The sequence below is a fragment of the Littorina saxatilis genome, linkage group LG5 (genome assembly GCF_037325665.1).
Source record: "Littorina saxatilis isolate snail1 linkage group LG5, US_GU_Lsax_2.0, whole genome shotgun sequence".
NCBI classification, from domain to species: Eukaryota; Metazoa; Mollusca; class Gastropoda; order Littorinimorpha; family Littorinidae; genus Littorina; species Littorina saxatilis.
The window spans coordinates 1,761,826-1,777,615 of NC_090249.1; the positions used below are offsets into that span (position 1 = coordinate 1,761,826).

At 44.7% G+C, this 15,790-nt stretch overlaps 1 protein-coding gene across 2 annotated transcripts in view; it reads right to left on the minus strand.

Moving 5' to 3' along the window:
- The window catches only part of LOC138966045 (RB1-inducible coiled-coil protein 1-like), a 56,633-nt gene that overhangs the window by 15,398 nt on the left and 25,445 nt on the right, over positions 1-15,790 (minus strand). Inside the window, exons 17-24 of one of the 2 annotated variants that reach the window (XM_070338134.1) lie at positions 14,321-14,581; positions 12,283-12,810; positions 11,681-11,800; positions 9,158-9,251; positions 4,209-4,293; positions 2,030-2,173; positions 881-920; positions 286-333 (exon numbers count right to left, since the gene is read on the minus strand). In XM_070338134.1, the coding sequence (XP_070194235.1) occupies positions 286-333; positions 881-920; positions 2,030-2,173; positions 4,209-4,293; positions 9,158-9,251; positions 11,681-11,800; positions 12,283-12,810; positions 14,321-14,581 (1,320 nt within the window). Of the gene's footprint in view, positions 1-285; positions 334-880; positions 921-2,029; positions 2,174-4,208; positions 4,303-9,157; positions 9,252-11,680; positions 11,801-12,282; positions 12,811-14,320; positions 14,582-15,790 lie in introns of both variants that reach the window. The other variant, XM_070338133.1, reaches the window with a different exon arrangement.

The window sequence follows — 15,790 nt, forward strand, 5'->3', positions numbered from 1 at the left end:
TCTCACCCAGTCACATTATTCTGACACCGGACCAACCAGTCCTAGCATGCACTAACCCCATAATGCCAGACGCCAGGCGGAGCAGCCACTAGATTGCCAATTTTAAAGTCTTAGGTATGACCCGGCCGGGGTTCGAACCCACGACCTCCCGATCACGGGGCGGACGCCTTACCACTAGGCCAACCGTGCCGGTCTCTTCTTACTAATGTAGGTGTCCAATTAACACAAGTGTCGGAATGGACCAAGAGCAAAGAAAGAATGAGGATAAAAAAAGCAACGACCTACCAGTTTTGTTTCCAGGTCATTAATCTTCTGTTCCCTAACGATGGCCACCTGTGACAGACCAAAACGCAGACGGTTAACAGCAATAAACACCTTAATTTTTGAAAAGTACAGCCATCTACCCCATCTGTTCTCCTTAGATACAAATAAAAAACATTGATAGAACAAAAGATGATGGAGTATTGTTGGCTGGGAATGTTACTGCTAACAATGTGTATTGTTGGCTGGGAATGTTACTGCTAACAATGTTTCCCTGCTTTACTCTATTTCCTGGGTTGAACAACAGACAGCTCTGTATGCCTATTGTTGACCAGCAAGACTACAATGGAGAGAAAAAAAATAAAAACACAGAGCAAGCAGATTACAAAAAGTTATCCTCACACATTGTGCTAAAAACATTGTCATGCAAAAATACTTGTATAAATACATACCTAACGCTTGAAACGCAGGTGTGCTTGTGCGCACACACACACACACACACACACACACACAAACTAACATACACACACACACACACACATACACACACACACACACACACACACACACACAAACTAACATACGCACACACACACACACACACACACACATCTCTTACCTGTTCCCAGTCTGGCCTTGATCCCCCTTCATCCAACCCACTGTAACACATCACATCAAACCATCAGTAAAAACACGTCTTCTGCGCTTTATACAGTTTTCAGTTGAACCTAATCAGTACTGGGTTTTTTAATTAAAGCTACTACAGAAACTCTCTCTCTCCTCCTCTTCCTCCCCCACCCCCCCCCTCCCCCCCCCCCTCCCCCCCCCCCCCTCTCTCTCTCCCTGTCCCTTTCTCTTTCTTTGTTTGAATGAGTATGTGTAAACGAGTGTGTATAAACTCCCATGTGTATGTAGGATTGTCTGTGTGTGTGACTATGTCAGGCATGGGAATTGAAAATTGTAAAACAGGCTGAAAATTTATAACTGAAGACGCGAAGCGTCAAGTCGACGGCGCGAAGCGCCTAGCCTCACTAGGGGGGTCCGGGGGCATGCCCCCCGGAAAAAATTTCTCCAAAGAACCCAGATGGTGCAATCTGGTGTCATCTGAGCTCCAAGTTTGCCATTAAATTCTGTTTTTAGAATCAGAGTTTTTAGTACCAATTTTTGCTTTTTTGAAGAAAAAAAATATATACATATGGTTTAAATTTGTTAAAAAATTGATCTGTTGAGACAAACAGGAAAATGTAACTTGTAACACAATCTGTGCAATCTGGTTTACTTTCAAACATAAAAGTTCAAGTAACTGAGGCGGGCGGTAGCAGTGCGTGAACAAAGTACGGAAAGTTTTCGCGGGCTTTTGCGCAAAGGCAAAAGTAACCGGTGGTTTTTTTTGTGTGCATCCCCCCTTTATTTTTTCGGCGGACACTTTTGCTTTTTCGACGGAACAAAAAAAAAATTCGGCGGAAATGTTCGGCGGACAATTCCCATGCCTGTATGTGTATGTAGGATTGTCTGTGTGTGTGGCTATGTGTATGTAGGATTGTCTGTGTGTGACTATGTGTATGTAGGATTGTCTGTGTGTGTGGCTGTTTATGTAGGATTGTCTGTGTGTGTGGCTATGTGTATGTGTGTTCAACCATTGCAAACACATTCAGAAAATTGAATAATAGTAGACATACACAAACGTTCCATCAAAAAGTACTCTACTAGCAATGTCTGGGTGACCATAGGTTTCAGATACAAAGACAAATATAAATCGTGTACCCACCCGGTTTGCTGATAAGTGCTGTCAGTGACCAGGCTGGGTGATATTGGCATGGTGGATGCCGTCATGGAGTGTAACTGTTCGCTGTATTGTCGCAGCTGTCGCTGTAGCAATGACACCTCATCTTCAAGCCGTCGCTTTTCTCCCCTGATTTTAGAGAAAAAAACTAAATATTCAACCGCTCAGACAAGATTTTGATCAACCAATGGTTTTGGTCATCAGTGGTACCTCTCAGACAAGATTTTGATCAACCAATGGTTTTGGCCATCAGTGGTACCTCTCAGACAAGATTTTGATCAACCAATGGTTTTGGCCATCAGTGGTACCTCTAAGACAAGATTTTGATCAACCAATGGTTTTGGCCATCAGTGGTACCTCTCAGACAAGATTTTGATCAACCAATGGTTTTGGCCATCAGTGGTACCTCTCAGACAAGATTTTGATCAACCAATGGTTTTGGCCATCAGTGGTACCTCTCAGACAATATTTTGATCAACCAATGGTTTTGGCCATCAGTGGTACCTCTCAGACAAGATTTTGATCAACCAATGGTTTTGGCCATCAGTGGTACCTCTCACAATCTGGTCTAAAAAGAGAGGGAGTCTTGTAATGGAAATACATTTACACATGCGTGTCTTGTAAGCCCAGCTTGTTTGTTTTTATATTTAGTCAAGTTTTGACTAAATATTTTAACATCGAGGGGGAATCGAAACGAGGGTCGTGGTGTATGTGTGTGTGTGTGTGTGTGCGTGCGTGCGTGCGTGTAGAGCGATTCAGACCAAACTACTGGGCCGATCTTTATGAAATTTTACATGAGAGTTCCTGGGATTGATATCCCCGAACGTTTTTCTCCTTTTTTTGATAAATGTCTTTGATGACGTCATATCCGGCTTTTTGTGAAAGTTGAGGCGGCACTGTCACGCTCTCATTTTTCAACCAAATTGGTTGAAATTTTGGTCAAGTAGTCTTCGACGAAGCCCGGAATTCGGTATTGCATTTCAGCGTGATGGCTTAAAAATTAATTAATGACTTTGGTCATTAAAAATCTGAAAATTGTAAAAAAAAATAAAAATTTATGAAACGATCCAAATTTACGTTTATCTTATTCTCCATCATTTGCTGATTCCAAAAACATATAAATATGTTATATTCGGATTAAAAACAAGCTCTGAAAATTAAATATATAAAAATTATTATCAAAATTAAATTGTCCAAATCAATTTAAAAACACTTTCATCTTATTCCGTGTCGGTTCCTGATTCCAAAAACATATAGATATGATATGTTTGGATTAAAAACACGCTCAGAAAGTTAAAACAAAAAGAGGTACAGAAAAGCGTGCTATCCTTCTTAGCGCAACTACTACCCCGCTCTTCTTGTCAATTTCACTGCCTTTGCCATGAGCGGTGGACTGACGATGCTACGAGTATACGGTCTTGCTGAAAAATGGCATTGCGTTCAGTTTCATTCTGTGAGTTCGACAGCTACTTGACTAAATATTGTATTTTCGCCTTACGCGACTTGTTTTGTTTGTTTTTTTCTCAGTTCTTTGTATGCTTTGTATGCTCATTTCGTTATTGCTCATTTGTTTTAGAATGAAATCGTAAAGCACCTAGAGCCAATTGCTGGGACTATAGAAAAGTTATTTATTATTATGTTATAAACAGAAAACCCATCAAAGCAGGTTTTTTTATGTGCCACTGATTGTACAGTGGAACACCCCTTTTAATCCCCCCCCCCCCCCCCCCATTTAAGACCCTTCCCCCTCATCCATCCCCTCTCTACCATCTCCTTTCCCCCTCATCCCCTCCAATATCACTCATGGTTAATGCTACATTCAACATACATTTGTTCTCTCATCGCTGCGGCATTTTGCGAGGTTTCTACCTTCACCTGACAACATGTAATTTGACAGAGGCTCATCCATGCACAGTATATTCCCAAACACACAGAAGCAAGGACAAAATGTTGACTCCCAAAATATCTCAAGAAAGCACTTACACACACGTCAATGCATGCAAGCACCCAAGCAGACACACACACTGTGACACATACATGTACCACACAACCTGTACAAAGAATAAAAAATGTATGAAGGTCTGAATTCACCCAGGACTACATACCATTTGCATTTTATTCTCACAACCCCTTAGTTTGCAAAAAGAATAGGCAAGTCTCTTACTTGAGATGTGATTCTTTTTCCTTGATGTCTTCCAACTCTTTCCTGATGCCTTGAGCTTGCTCCTTGCTCTCACCATCTGAACCATCTGAACCAGCTGAAATGGCAACAATCAGTACTTGCTGTATATGTCAACCTGTTTCTTTTAAATGTTCTGGGCATGACAGATACACATGGAGTGATAGCCCATGACAGAAACACATCGAGTGATAGCCTATGACAGAAACACATCGAGTGATAGCCCATGACAGAAACACATCGAGTGATAGCCCTAGCGTACTCTACTACAGATGGCCATGGTGACAGCCCTAGCGTACTCTACTACAGATCGCCATGGTGACAGCCCATAGCGTACTCTACTACAGATCGCCATGGTGACAGCCCATAGCGTACTCTACTACAGATGGCCATGGTGACAGCCCTAGCGTACTCTACTACAGATCGCCATGGTGACAGCCCATAGCGTACTCTACTACAGATGGCCATGGTGACAGCCCTAGCGTACTCTACTACAGATCGCCACGGTGACAGCCCATAGCGTACTCTACTACAAATGGCCATAGTGACAGCCCATAGCGTACTCTACTACAGATGGCCATGGTGACAGCCCTAGCGTACTCTACTACAGATCGCCATGGTGACAGCCCATCACTGGTTGCATGGGCTGATTGAGTGATCACAACCTAAACCCAGTCAAAACCCAGTCAAAGACAACTGATGACACCACAGATCGCCCTGGTGACAGCCCATAGCGTACTCTACTACAGATGGCCATGGTGACAGCCCATAGCGTACTCTACTACAGATGGCCATGGTGACAGCCCATAGCGTACTCTACTACAGATCGCCATGGTGACAGCCCATAGCGTACTCTACTAAAGATCGCCATGGTGACAGCCCATAGCGTACTCTACTACAGATGGCCATGGTGACAGCCCATAGCGTACTCTACTACAGATGGCCATGGTGACAGCCCATAGCGTACTCTACTACAGATGGCCATGGTGACAGCCGTAGCGTACTCTACTACAGATGGCCATGGTGACAGCCCTAGCGTACTCTACTACAGATGGCCCGGTGGTGACAGCCCATAGCGTACTCTACTACAGATGGCCATGGTGACAGCCCTAGCGCAGACCTGTATACCCCTAAAACATTGCATGTGTATTTTCTGGGAGAAAAATGAGGCAAATGTGTAGTTTTGTAATTGAATGTGTAGAATTTCTCGTCGACCTATCACAACAACAAGAACAATGATTGCTACTTTTAACCACATGTATTGATTGACTGACGGAAAAATGGGAATTGCAGACAGTGCAATGAGCATGATGTTTTCCTTTCCGCGAAGACAAGGCATGGGTAGTCCTGATGATATTTTGGCAGAAAGACTTGGTTCGGCGCATTGCTCGTCTTTTTCTTTTTGGTCGGTGGCCTTTCGGAGTCATTTTCTTCACAGTTCTCATCTTCACTTTCGTGTGCTCTGCGTACAGCCATTGTGTCGAAACGCCCGCATGGTTTGGCAGTAACGCTTTCAGTTGTGCCCGGCATTTGCTTGGAGAAGCCTATTCGGCATTAACAAGCTACAACGCAACGCCCGTGGGCGCTTTACGCGCTGCACGCAGCAAACGACTGCTGGCCGAAAACATGGATTGGAAAATGGATCGGTCATGGGAGATGAAGAAAATTACGGATTGTGATATGCGTAGCCGAAACAATACCGTTTGCGTGCAGGGACGGGGCGGTGTGAGAGCACAACGGGACAAGGAACAGGTGTAAAGACAAAAAAGAAAAAAAAAGAAATTTTTTTTTATTTTTTAAAATTTTTTTTTAAATACCGTTTGCGTAGAAAACGACAGACTTGCGTAGTTGCGTAGTATATTATTCAAATTCGTAGTTTACTACGCTCAATGTGTAGTGTAAACAGGTCTGCTAGCGTACTCTACTACAGATGGCCATGGTGACAGCCCAAGCGTACTCTACTACAGATCGCCCTGGTGACAGCCCTAGCGTACTCTACTACAGATCGCCATGGTGATAGCCCTAGCGTACTCTACTACAGATGGCCATGGTGACAGCCCATAGCGTACTCTACTACAGATGGCCATGGTGACAGCCCATAGCGTACTCTACTACAGATCGCCATGGTGACAGCCCTAGCGTACTCTACTACAGATGGCCATGGTGACAGCCCATAGCGTACTCTACTACAGATTGCCATGGTGACAGCCCATAGCGTACTCTACTACAGATCGCCATGGTGACAGCCCATAGCGTATACAGATCGCCATGGTGACAGCCCTAGCGTACTCTACTACAGATGGCCATGGTGACAGCCCATAGCATCCTCTACTACAGATGGCCATGGTGACAGCCCATAGCGTACTCTACTACAGATCGCCATGGTGACAGCCCAAGCGTACTCTACTACAGATGGCCATGGTGACAGCCCATAGCGTACTCTACTACAGATGGCCAAGGTGACAGCCGTAGCGTACTCTACTACAGATGGCCATGGTGACAGCCCATAGCGTACTCTACTACAGATGGCCATGGTGACAGCCCTAGCGTACTCTACTACAGATGGCCATGGTGACAGCCCTAGCGTACTCTACTACAGATGGCCATGGTGAGAGCCCTAGCGTACTCTACTACAGATGGCCATGGTGAGAGCCCTAGCGTACTCTACTACAGATGGCCATGGTGACAGCCCATAGCGTACTCTACTACAGATGGCCATGGTGACAGCCCAAGCGTACTCTACTACAGATCGCCATGGTGACAGCCCTAGCGTACTCTACTACAGATGGCCATGGTGACAGCCCATAGCGTACTCTACTACAGATGGCCATGGTGACAGCCCTAGCGTACTCTACTACAGATGGCCATGGTGACAGCCCATAGCGTACTCTACTACAGATGGCCATGGTGACAGCCCATAGCGTACTCTACTACAGATCGCCATGGTGACAGCCCATAGCGTACTCTACTACAGATGGCCATGGTGACAGCCCTAGCGTACTCTAATACAGATCGCCATGGTGACAGCCCTAGCGTACTCTACTACAGATCGCCATGGTGATAGCCCTAGCGTACTCTACTACAGATGGCCATGGTGACAGCCCATAGCGTACTCTACTACAGATGGCCATGGTGACAGCCCATAGCGTACTCTACTACAGATGGCCATGGTGACAGCCCTAGCGTACTCTACTACAGATGGCCATGGTGACAGCCCTAGCGTACTCTACTACAGATGGCCATGGTGACAGCCCATAGCGTACTCTACTACAGATGGCCATGGTGACAGCCCTAGCGTACTCTACTACAGATGGCCATGGTGACAGCCCTAGCGTACTCTACTACAGATCGCCATAGTGACAGCCCCAGCGTACTCTACTACAGATCGCCATTGTGACAGCCCTAGCGTACTCTACTACAGATCGCCATGGTGACAGCCCACAGCGTACTCTACTACAGATCGCCATGGTGACAGCCCATAGCGTACTCTACTACAGATCGCCATGGTGACAGCCCATAGCGTACTCTACTACAGATCGCCATGGTGACAGCCCTAGCGTACTCTACTACAAATCGCCATGGTGACAGCCCATAGCGTACTCTACTACAGATCGCCACGGTGACAGCCCATAGCGTACTCTACTACAGATCGCCATGGTGACAGCCCTAGCGTACTCTACTACAGATCGCCATGGTGACAGCCCATAGCGTACTCTACTACAGATCGCCATGGTGACAGCCCATAGCGTACTCTACTACAGATCGCCATGGTGACAGCCCATAGCGTACTCTACTACAGATCGCCATGGTGACAGCCAATAGCGTACTTTACTACAGATCGCCATGGTGATAGCCATAGCATACTCTATATACTACAGATTGCCATGGTGACAGCCCATAGCGTACTCTACTACAGATCGCCATGGTGACAGCCCATCCCTGGTTGCATGGGCTGATTGAGTGATTGCCATCAACAAGTATTTCAAAAATGTATTGTAATTATAGACTGCATCTAATAAACCAAACAACAGCATCATCACAACCTAAACCCAGTGAAAGACAACTGATGACACCACTCTGGAATCCCTTTCCACCCATTCCTGTACCATGCCCTATCAAAAGAAAAATATAAAAATAGGAAAAACATCCAGCCTTGTAGTTTCTACCCAGTGGGAACAAAATAAAGCGTACCCAAAAGAATGTTCAGTGTCTTCTAGTAAGCAGCAACCAGTAGTCAGTAACTTTTACATTTCAAAACACATTTCACTCGCCACTCCATTCTTCCTATACTTGTCACATACACATACTGAAAACTGCAGCACAGCTAAGATCCTTTCACGTACGAAAGCATGATACAAAAGTGAGCCTGTAAGCATGATACAAAAGTGAGCCGAGTGGTAACGCACTTGAGCTCGGAAGCGAGAGGTTGCGAGTTCGACCCTGGGTCAGGGCGTTAGCAATTTTCTCCCCCCTTTCCTAACCTAGGTGGTGGGTTCAAGTGCTAGTCTTTCAGATGAGACGAAAAACCGAGGTCCCTTCGTGTACACTACATTGGGGTGTGCACGTTAAAGATCCCACGATTGACAAAGGGGTCTTTCCTGGCAAAATTGTATAGGCATAGATAAAAATGTCCACCAAAATACCCGTGTGACTTGGAATAATAGGCCGTGAAAAGTAGGATATGCGCCGAAATGGCTGCGATCTGCTGGCCGATGTGAATGCGTGATGTATTGTGTAAAACAAATTCCATCTCACACGGCATAAATAAATCCCTGCGCCTTGAATATGTGCGCGATATAAATTGCAAAAAAAAATAAAATAATAATAAAAATAAAAATCCCTGCGCTTAGAACTGTACCCACGGAATACGCGCGATATAAGCCTCATATTGATTGATTGATTGATTGATTCACAAGCGACGGGAAGCTACTCACTGGCTGAGGTCAACTTGTCCGCCTGATCTCTCAGCTCTGCGATCAGCATGTCCTTCTGCTGCACAGCTCTCGTGATCGCTTCGTTAAACTGGATCTGAAAATACACAGAAAATCCATAAAAAACAAACATTCAATGGAACCTTCCTTTTCACACCTCCACAATCTGACAAATCACGAAATGGAGGTTAATTTATAGAGGTTATATTATAGAGGTTATATGTGACCCTCCACCACGAAATGAGTCGCATGTCACCTCGCGCGGTTCTGCGCTAGGCTTAATATAAGTCCGGGGAGTGTCTGGTAACAGAGTGAGGGTCACCTTAGTCACAGGCTTATAACTCGAAAAGTTTTCGCTCTTTTCTAAAACGGTTTTTACCACTGGATAGAGCATAAAAAACTCTTTAAGAAAATGTAAAAATATGAAAATCATGCAAAGGTGACATGCGACTCATTCCGTGGTGGAGGGTCACATATGAACAGTAAGGTCTTCAGAAGGGGGGGGTCTTTAATTGAGGGGTCTTAAACGCGGGGGAAGGGGGGGGGTCCACTGTAGCTCAGCAGCAAATTATGTCTACAAGATCCCAGTTCCAGGTCCACCATAAGTTCAGCAGTGAAACACATTTTCAGCCACAGGAAACAATATGTATGCTTTCGTTTCTTGACTTTTTTGCCCTCAGTCACAGCTGTAATAAGTAAATCAGGAAAAGTTTTACAATGTTAAACAGATGGGCAACTTTTTAACCAGTATGTAAGGATCACAGCACTTTCCTGGATACAGGGATGTCGTTAGGCGTCGGACATCAGACATAGACCGATTAAAAGGCTCAAATGTCCGATTCACATAGCCGCATGGGGGTCAGATGTCCTATCGTTTTCAACTGAGCGCGGTCATTGTCCGTTTGTGTAAAAAACAGAAGAAAACACGGCGAGCGTTATTCTTGAAAATGACAGTGCCAATGACAGTGTCGCTGCTGAAAATGACACAACTACGAAAAGAGAAGTTTTGTCTGTTGTACATGACATGGTGTCGGCACAGCAGGAAATTCGCAGAAACAGTCTTTTAACTATCCATGGCTCACCCTGTTTGGTTGGTTAGACCTTGACAGCAAAGAGACTGCTGCTTTGTCGAATTTGTGTTGAAACGGACTTTTTTATTTTCTCATCATGCAGTTTGTGAGACAATCAAAAAAAGAGTGCTGAAGGTTTTGGTTGCTTTTTAGATGTTTGTTTCTTTTTGTGTGTGTCCTGTTTGGAACTAAATTAATAAAACAATGTATGGAAAAATTTTCGGTATATATATACTCTACAGTCTACTAGATGAATACCCGCTTCGCCGGGTAGCCATCTTCGCCGGGAAGAAGTAGAGCCGAATACCCGGCTTTGAAAAGCCGGCGCACAAAGGAAGGGAGATAAACGCGCAAAACACTGGAGAAGATAAGGAAGAGTAATACCCGCCTTCGCCGGGATGAAAGCGTTGTGGACAGTGACCTTCTAAAAATAGTAACGGGAATATGGATTGAGCGCTGTGGACAGTGACCTTCTAAAAATAGTAACGGGAATATGGATTGACGCCACACAAAGGAAGGGAGATAAACGCAAAACACTGGAGAAGATAAGGAAGAGTTAGTGGGAATGGATCTGGGAAGATGAACAGAAAAACCAAAATCAGTTCAGCGCTGCGCGCTGAGAGCACGTTTTGAAAATTCTCATCGACCAGGTTGTGTCCGGGGTCTACCTGAATATGCCCACCAAATTTGAAGCAGATCCATCGAGAACTTTGGCCGTGCATCGCGAACACACACACACACACAGACAGACAGACACACAGACAGACAGACACACAGACAGACAGACACAAGTCGTATATATATATAGATGTGTGTGTGTTAAAGCATGTGTGTGTGCACATGATGTTGGAGCCATTCCATTGACAGTGTTTTGCACAAAATTATGATGTCCTATTGAAATTTCTGAAAGCGGTCAAAAGTCCTATTGATTCTGAAGAGCTCAGGACATTTGTCCTATAGGTATGAATTTGTAACAACATCCCTGCGGATAGCCTGTATACATTTATTACAGCAGTAGATGCCATGTGTGGCCCCTTAAAATGACACGTTCTGTTGTCCATGTGTCTATTCTCTCTACCAAAGTATACCTGTCATGACAGGCCACCTGCAATGCAGGGACAAGTTTGGTTTGTCCCAATGATGTCCTTTTATCACAGGTACCAGGACCACTGTAGATAAACTAACATCTTGCTGCTGGCTAAGATAATGTGATTTTCAAAACCAGTTTGATTGTGTGGGCTGTTCATACTCATATCAAAGAAAGCAAACCGTTTTCATCAATTCAGTGGAATCCCACCCTTTCAGATTTCTACAAATCTGAGAAACCAGGTAAAAAAAAAAGACCCCAAAAAAGAGTCTTAAAATGGCGGTTCCACTGTATTACTTTACACAACTCTGATGGGAATAAGGGGTCATGGTTTTGTCATAATGACTGGATTACTGATAAGACCCCGACCTGTCTCTCAGCGGCCACTTTGGTTTTGAGACTGTGCAAGGCGTCCTCCTTGTCGCGCTGGTGTTGCTCCTCCATCGCCCTCAGCGCCTTGTCTCTCTCCTCCCTCTCCTCTGCCAGTAGCTGTCAAAGCAACAAACTTAGGTCTAACAAATATTCAGAATTTTCAGTTCCCTGATCAACCTTGTCTTTTTTTCTCAACCCCAAACCTTATTTTTGACCCTTCAGAATTGATTTTTGTAAGAAAGAAAGAAAAGAACACACTTGGAACACACAAAGCTTGACAAAATTTGGCTTTAGTTTAACGACTGCAAAATGGATTACTCATCTAATTTCTATTTTTACAATACTTTGTTTATCAAACCTGCTTTTTTAACAAAAAAAAGAAATGGTCTGATGAGAAGACTAATGACGCAGTTCCAAAGTGTCTGCAATAAAAATAAAAACTATGCACACAAGCACATACACATGTGCTTAAGAACATACTCAAGTACAAACACACACACACACACACCTAAACACCCATGCAATTACCTCCAGACCACATGCACACAACAAGAGAGAGAAAGAGAAAGCAGATCAAAACCACAAGTGTTAGTGCTCACCTTTTCAAATCGTTGAGTGACCTCCTCTCTGGACCCTGTCTCCGCTGCCTGCAGTAACTCCTGATGCTGCTCCAACAGAATGACCTCCCCTCCACCACTCTGTATCGCCTGCTCGCTCACTTCAGGATGAGCGCATCTGACTTGAAGCTCTTCTTTTGTTTTTTCCAGCTTGGCTTCAAACTCCTTGTGCAACTCTGATTCCTTGGCCGACAGTTTCATCGACCATTCACTCTCTATAGATTCTAACTGCGCCGAGTGTTTCGAAAACAGTTCGTCTTCCTTTTCTTGCATACGTTTCTCAAAGGTCGCCTCGACTTCTTGGAGGCGTTTCTGCATTTCAGCGTCTTTTCGCTCACTGTGTTCTCTCTGCGTGCTTTCCAGTTTCCTTCGTTCCTCTTGTGTGAAGGTGGTCTGTAGTTCCGCTATCGCCTGACGATGCCGTGCCTTGAGAGATTCGGTCAGCTCCTCCTTTTCTCTGCAAAACTCTTTCTGCAGTGCCTCTGTTGCTCGCTCTTTCTCCTCTTGTGCCTAAAACCCAAATCATTAAATAAATTGAAATTTTCTTTTTTTTAAATAAATGTGGTTTCTATTTTACCCTACAAACAAGGTTTAAGGGGAAACAACTCATGCCTGATTATTTTATCAAATAAATCTTGTCAAATCTCAAATCAAATCGTGGAACCCCTTTTTCAAGGCCCCCAACCCCACACCACCTAATTTCAACCTTCCTTTTAAGGCCTTGATTTTTTCCCACATTTTCTGTTGACAACCCGTGTAAATTGACCTCCATTGTAAGACTCCCTCCTTTGTAAGACTCCCTCCTTTGTAAGACTCCCTCCTTTGTAAGACTCCCTCCATTGTAAGACTCCCTCCATTGTAAGACTCCCTCCATTGTAAGACTCCCTCCATTGTAAGACTCCCTCCTTTGTAAGACTCCCTCCATTGTAAGAAGACTCCCTCCATTGTAAGACCCCCTCCATTGTAAGACCCCCTCCATTGTAAGACTCCCTCCATTGTAAGACTCCCTTCATTGTAAGACTCCCTCCATGTAAGACCCCCTCCATTGTAAGACTCCCTCCATTGTAAGACTCCCTCCATTGTAAGACTCCCTCCATTGTAAGACCCCCTCCATTGTAAGACCCCCTCCATTGTAAGACTTCCTCCATTGTAAGACTCCCTCCATTGTAAGACCCCCTCCATTGTAAGACCCCCTCCATTGTAAGACTCCCTCCATTGTAAGACCCCTCCATTGTAAGACCCCCTCCATTGTAAGACTCCCTCCATTGTAAGACTCCCTCCATTGTAAGACTCCCTCCTTTGTAAGACTCCCTCCAGTGTAAGACTTCCTCCATTGTAAGACTCCCTCCTTTGTAAGACTCCCTCCATTGTAAGACCCCCTCCATTGTAAGACTCCCTCCATTGTAAGACCCCCTCCATTGTAAGACTCCCTCCATTGTAAGACTCCTTCCATTGTAAGACCCCCTCCATTGTAAGACTCCCTCCATTGTAAGACCCCCTCCATTGTAAGACTCCCTCCATTTTAAGACTCCCTCCATTTCAAGACTCCCTCCATTTCAAGACTCCCTTCTTTGTAAGACTCCCTCCATTGTAAGACTCCCTCCTTTGTAAGACTCCCTCCATTTTAAGACTCCCTCCTTTGTAAGACTCCCTCCATTGTAAGACTCCCTCCTTTGTAAGACTCCCTCCATTTTAAGACTCCCTCCTTTGTAAGACTCCCTCCATTGTAAGACTCCCTCCTTTGTAAGACTCCCTCCATTTTAAGACTCCCTCCTTTGTAAGACTCCCTCCATTGTAAGACTCCCTTCTTTGTAAGACTCCCTCCATTGTAAGACTCCCTCCTTTGTAAGACTCCCTCCATTGTAAGACTCCCTCCTTTGTAAGACTCCCTCCTTTGTAAGACCTCATTTTCTCGGACTTAGGAAGGTGGTAAAAGGGGGTTCCACTGTAACATAAATCATCTGATGTGAGTAATGCTGGTAAGATTTTTTGAGGTATCAAACAGGGGTTTCTACTATACCTGCACAAGTTGAGACTGCGACTTCTGCAGCTCTTCTTGCAGTCGCTGCAGCTCCGCCTCCCACTCGTCCAATCGCTGCTGCAGCTCTGTGCGCACACGATCCGTCTCCAGCTCCACCTCCAGGATGTTCTTCTTGGTGACCTCCTGCAGATCGGCCGTGTGCTTCTCCCTCAGAGCATCCGTCTCCTTCTGGTGGCTGTCTCGCGTCTGCTGCAGCTCCTTGTTGAGGTCCGCTATGCCGTGAGACACCTTCAGCATGCCCTGGGGGGTGGGGAGGTGATGTGGTTACGTTACGTTGTCTTTGTAGGTGGTTTTTTTTCTTCTCTTGTTAATTTTGAGAGAGAGAGAGAGAGAGAGAGAGAGAGAGAGAGGGAGAGGGAGAGGGAGAGGGAGAGAGTGTGTCCCTAAATGGCAGGGATAAATCAGTCATATTCGTACAATCCTACTTGTGCAAAAAACATGAGTGCATGTGGGAGGTTCAGCCCATGAACAGAAGAAGAAACACCAACCTGCAAGCTGCTAATCTTTCATTTTCAGGAAAATAGAGAACCCTAACCTGCAAGCTGCTAATCTTTCATTTTCAGGAAAATAGAGAACCCTAACCTGCAAGCTGCTAATCTTTCATTTACAGGAAAATAGAGAACCCTAACCTGCAAGCTGCTAATCTTTCATGTTCAGCAAAATAGAGAACCCTAACCTGCAAGCTGCTAATCTTTCATTTTCAGGAAAATAGAGAACCCTAACCTGCAAGCTGCTAATCTTTCATTTTCAGCAAAATTGTAAGGCTTCTTTTTAAGCCTACTGTCTATATGATACTTACCGAGACAGTACTATTCTTGCACATTATCTATTATAGGCCGAAAAAATTGGACAAAACGCTGAGTGGGTACAATTATCTCCCATAACCATGCGCCACCGTGGATCCCAAGCACTGTCCGAGTGCTTCCCCCTTACAGGATGTAGGTGGCGCGTCCTCTTTCTTTATGAGCTGCAGACCCTCAAAAAGCCCATAACATATCAAGAGGGGAGGCGGGAGGGAAACTCTAATAGTACTGTCTCGGTAAGTATCATATAGACAGTAGGCTTAAAAAGAAGCCTTACAGTCAATATAACACTTACCTCGACAGTACTATTCTTGCACAGAATACCAGAGTGGTGTGAGGGTGATATGTAGAGTATTAAACTCCTTAATCAAAATCACTTAAATCCAAGGATTAAGATACCCAGGCAATTTTCGAACAGTACTACCGTAAAAGAAAATATACCCAAGAAACATACCTTAGACTGACGTGACCATGCTAGCAACCACTGCTGTGTGGTGAACTCAATGTCAAAGTCCAGGCCACTCAAAGCTTGAATACCACTGAGTCTACGGCAAGTGGCTAAAGCGATGAGGAACAATTAGTCTTAAAAATCAGCAACTTGATACTGATGCCTGCCAGGGGTTCAAACTCATTGCTACGCAGGAGT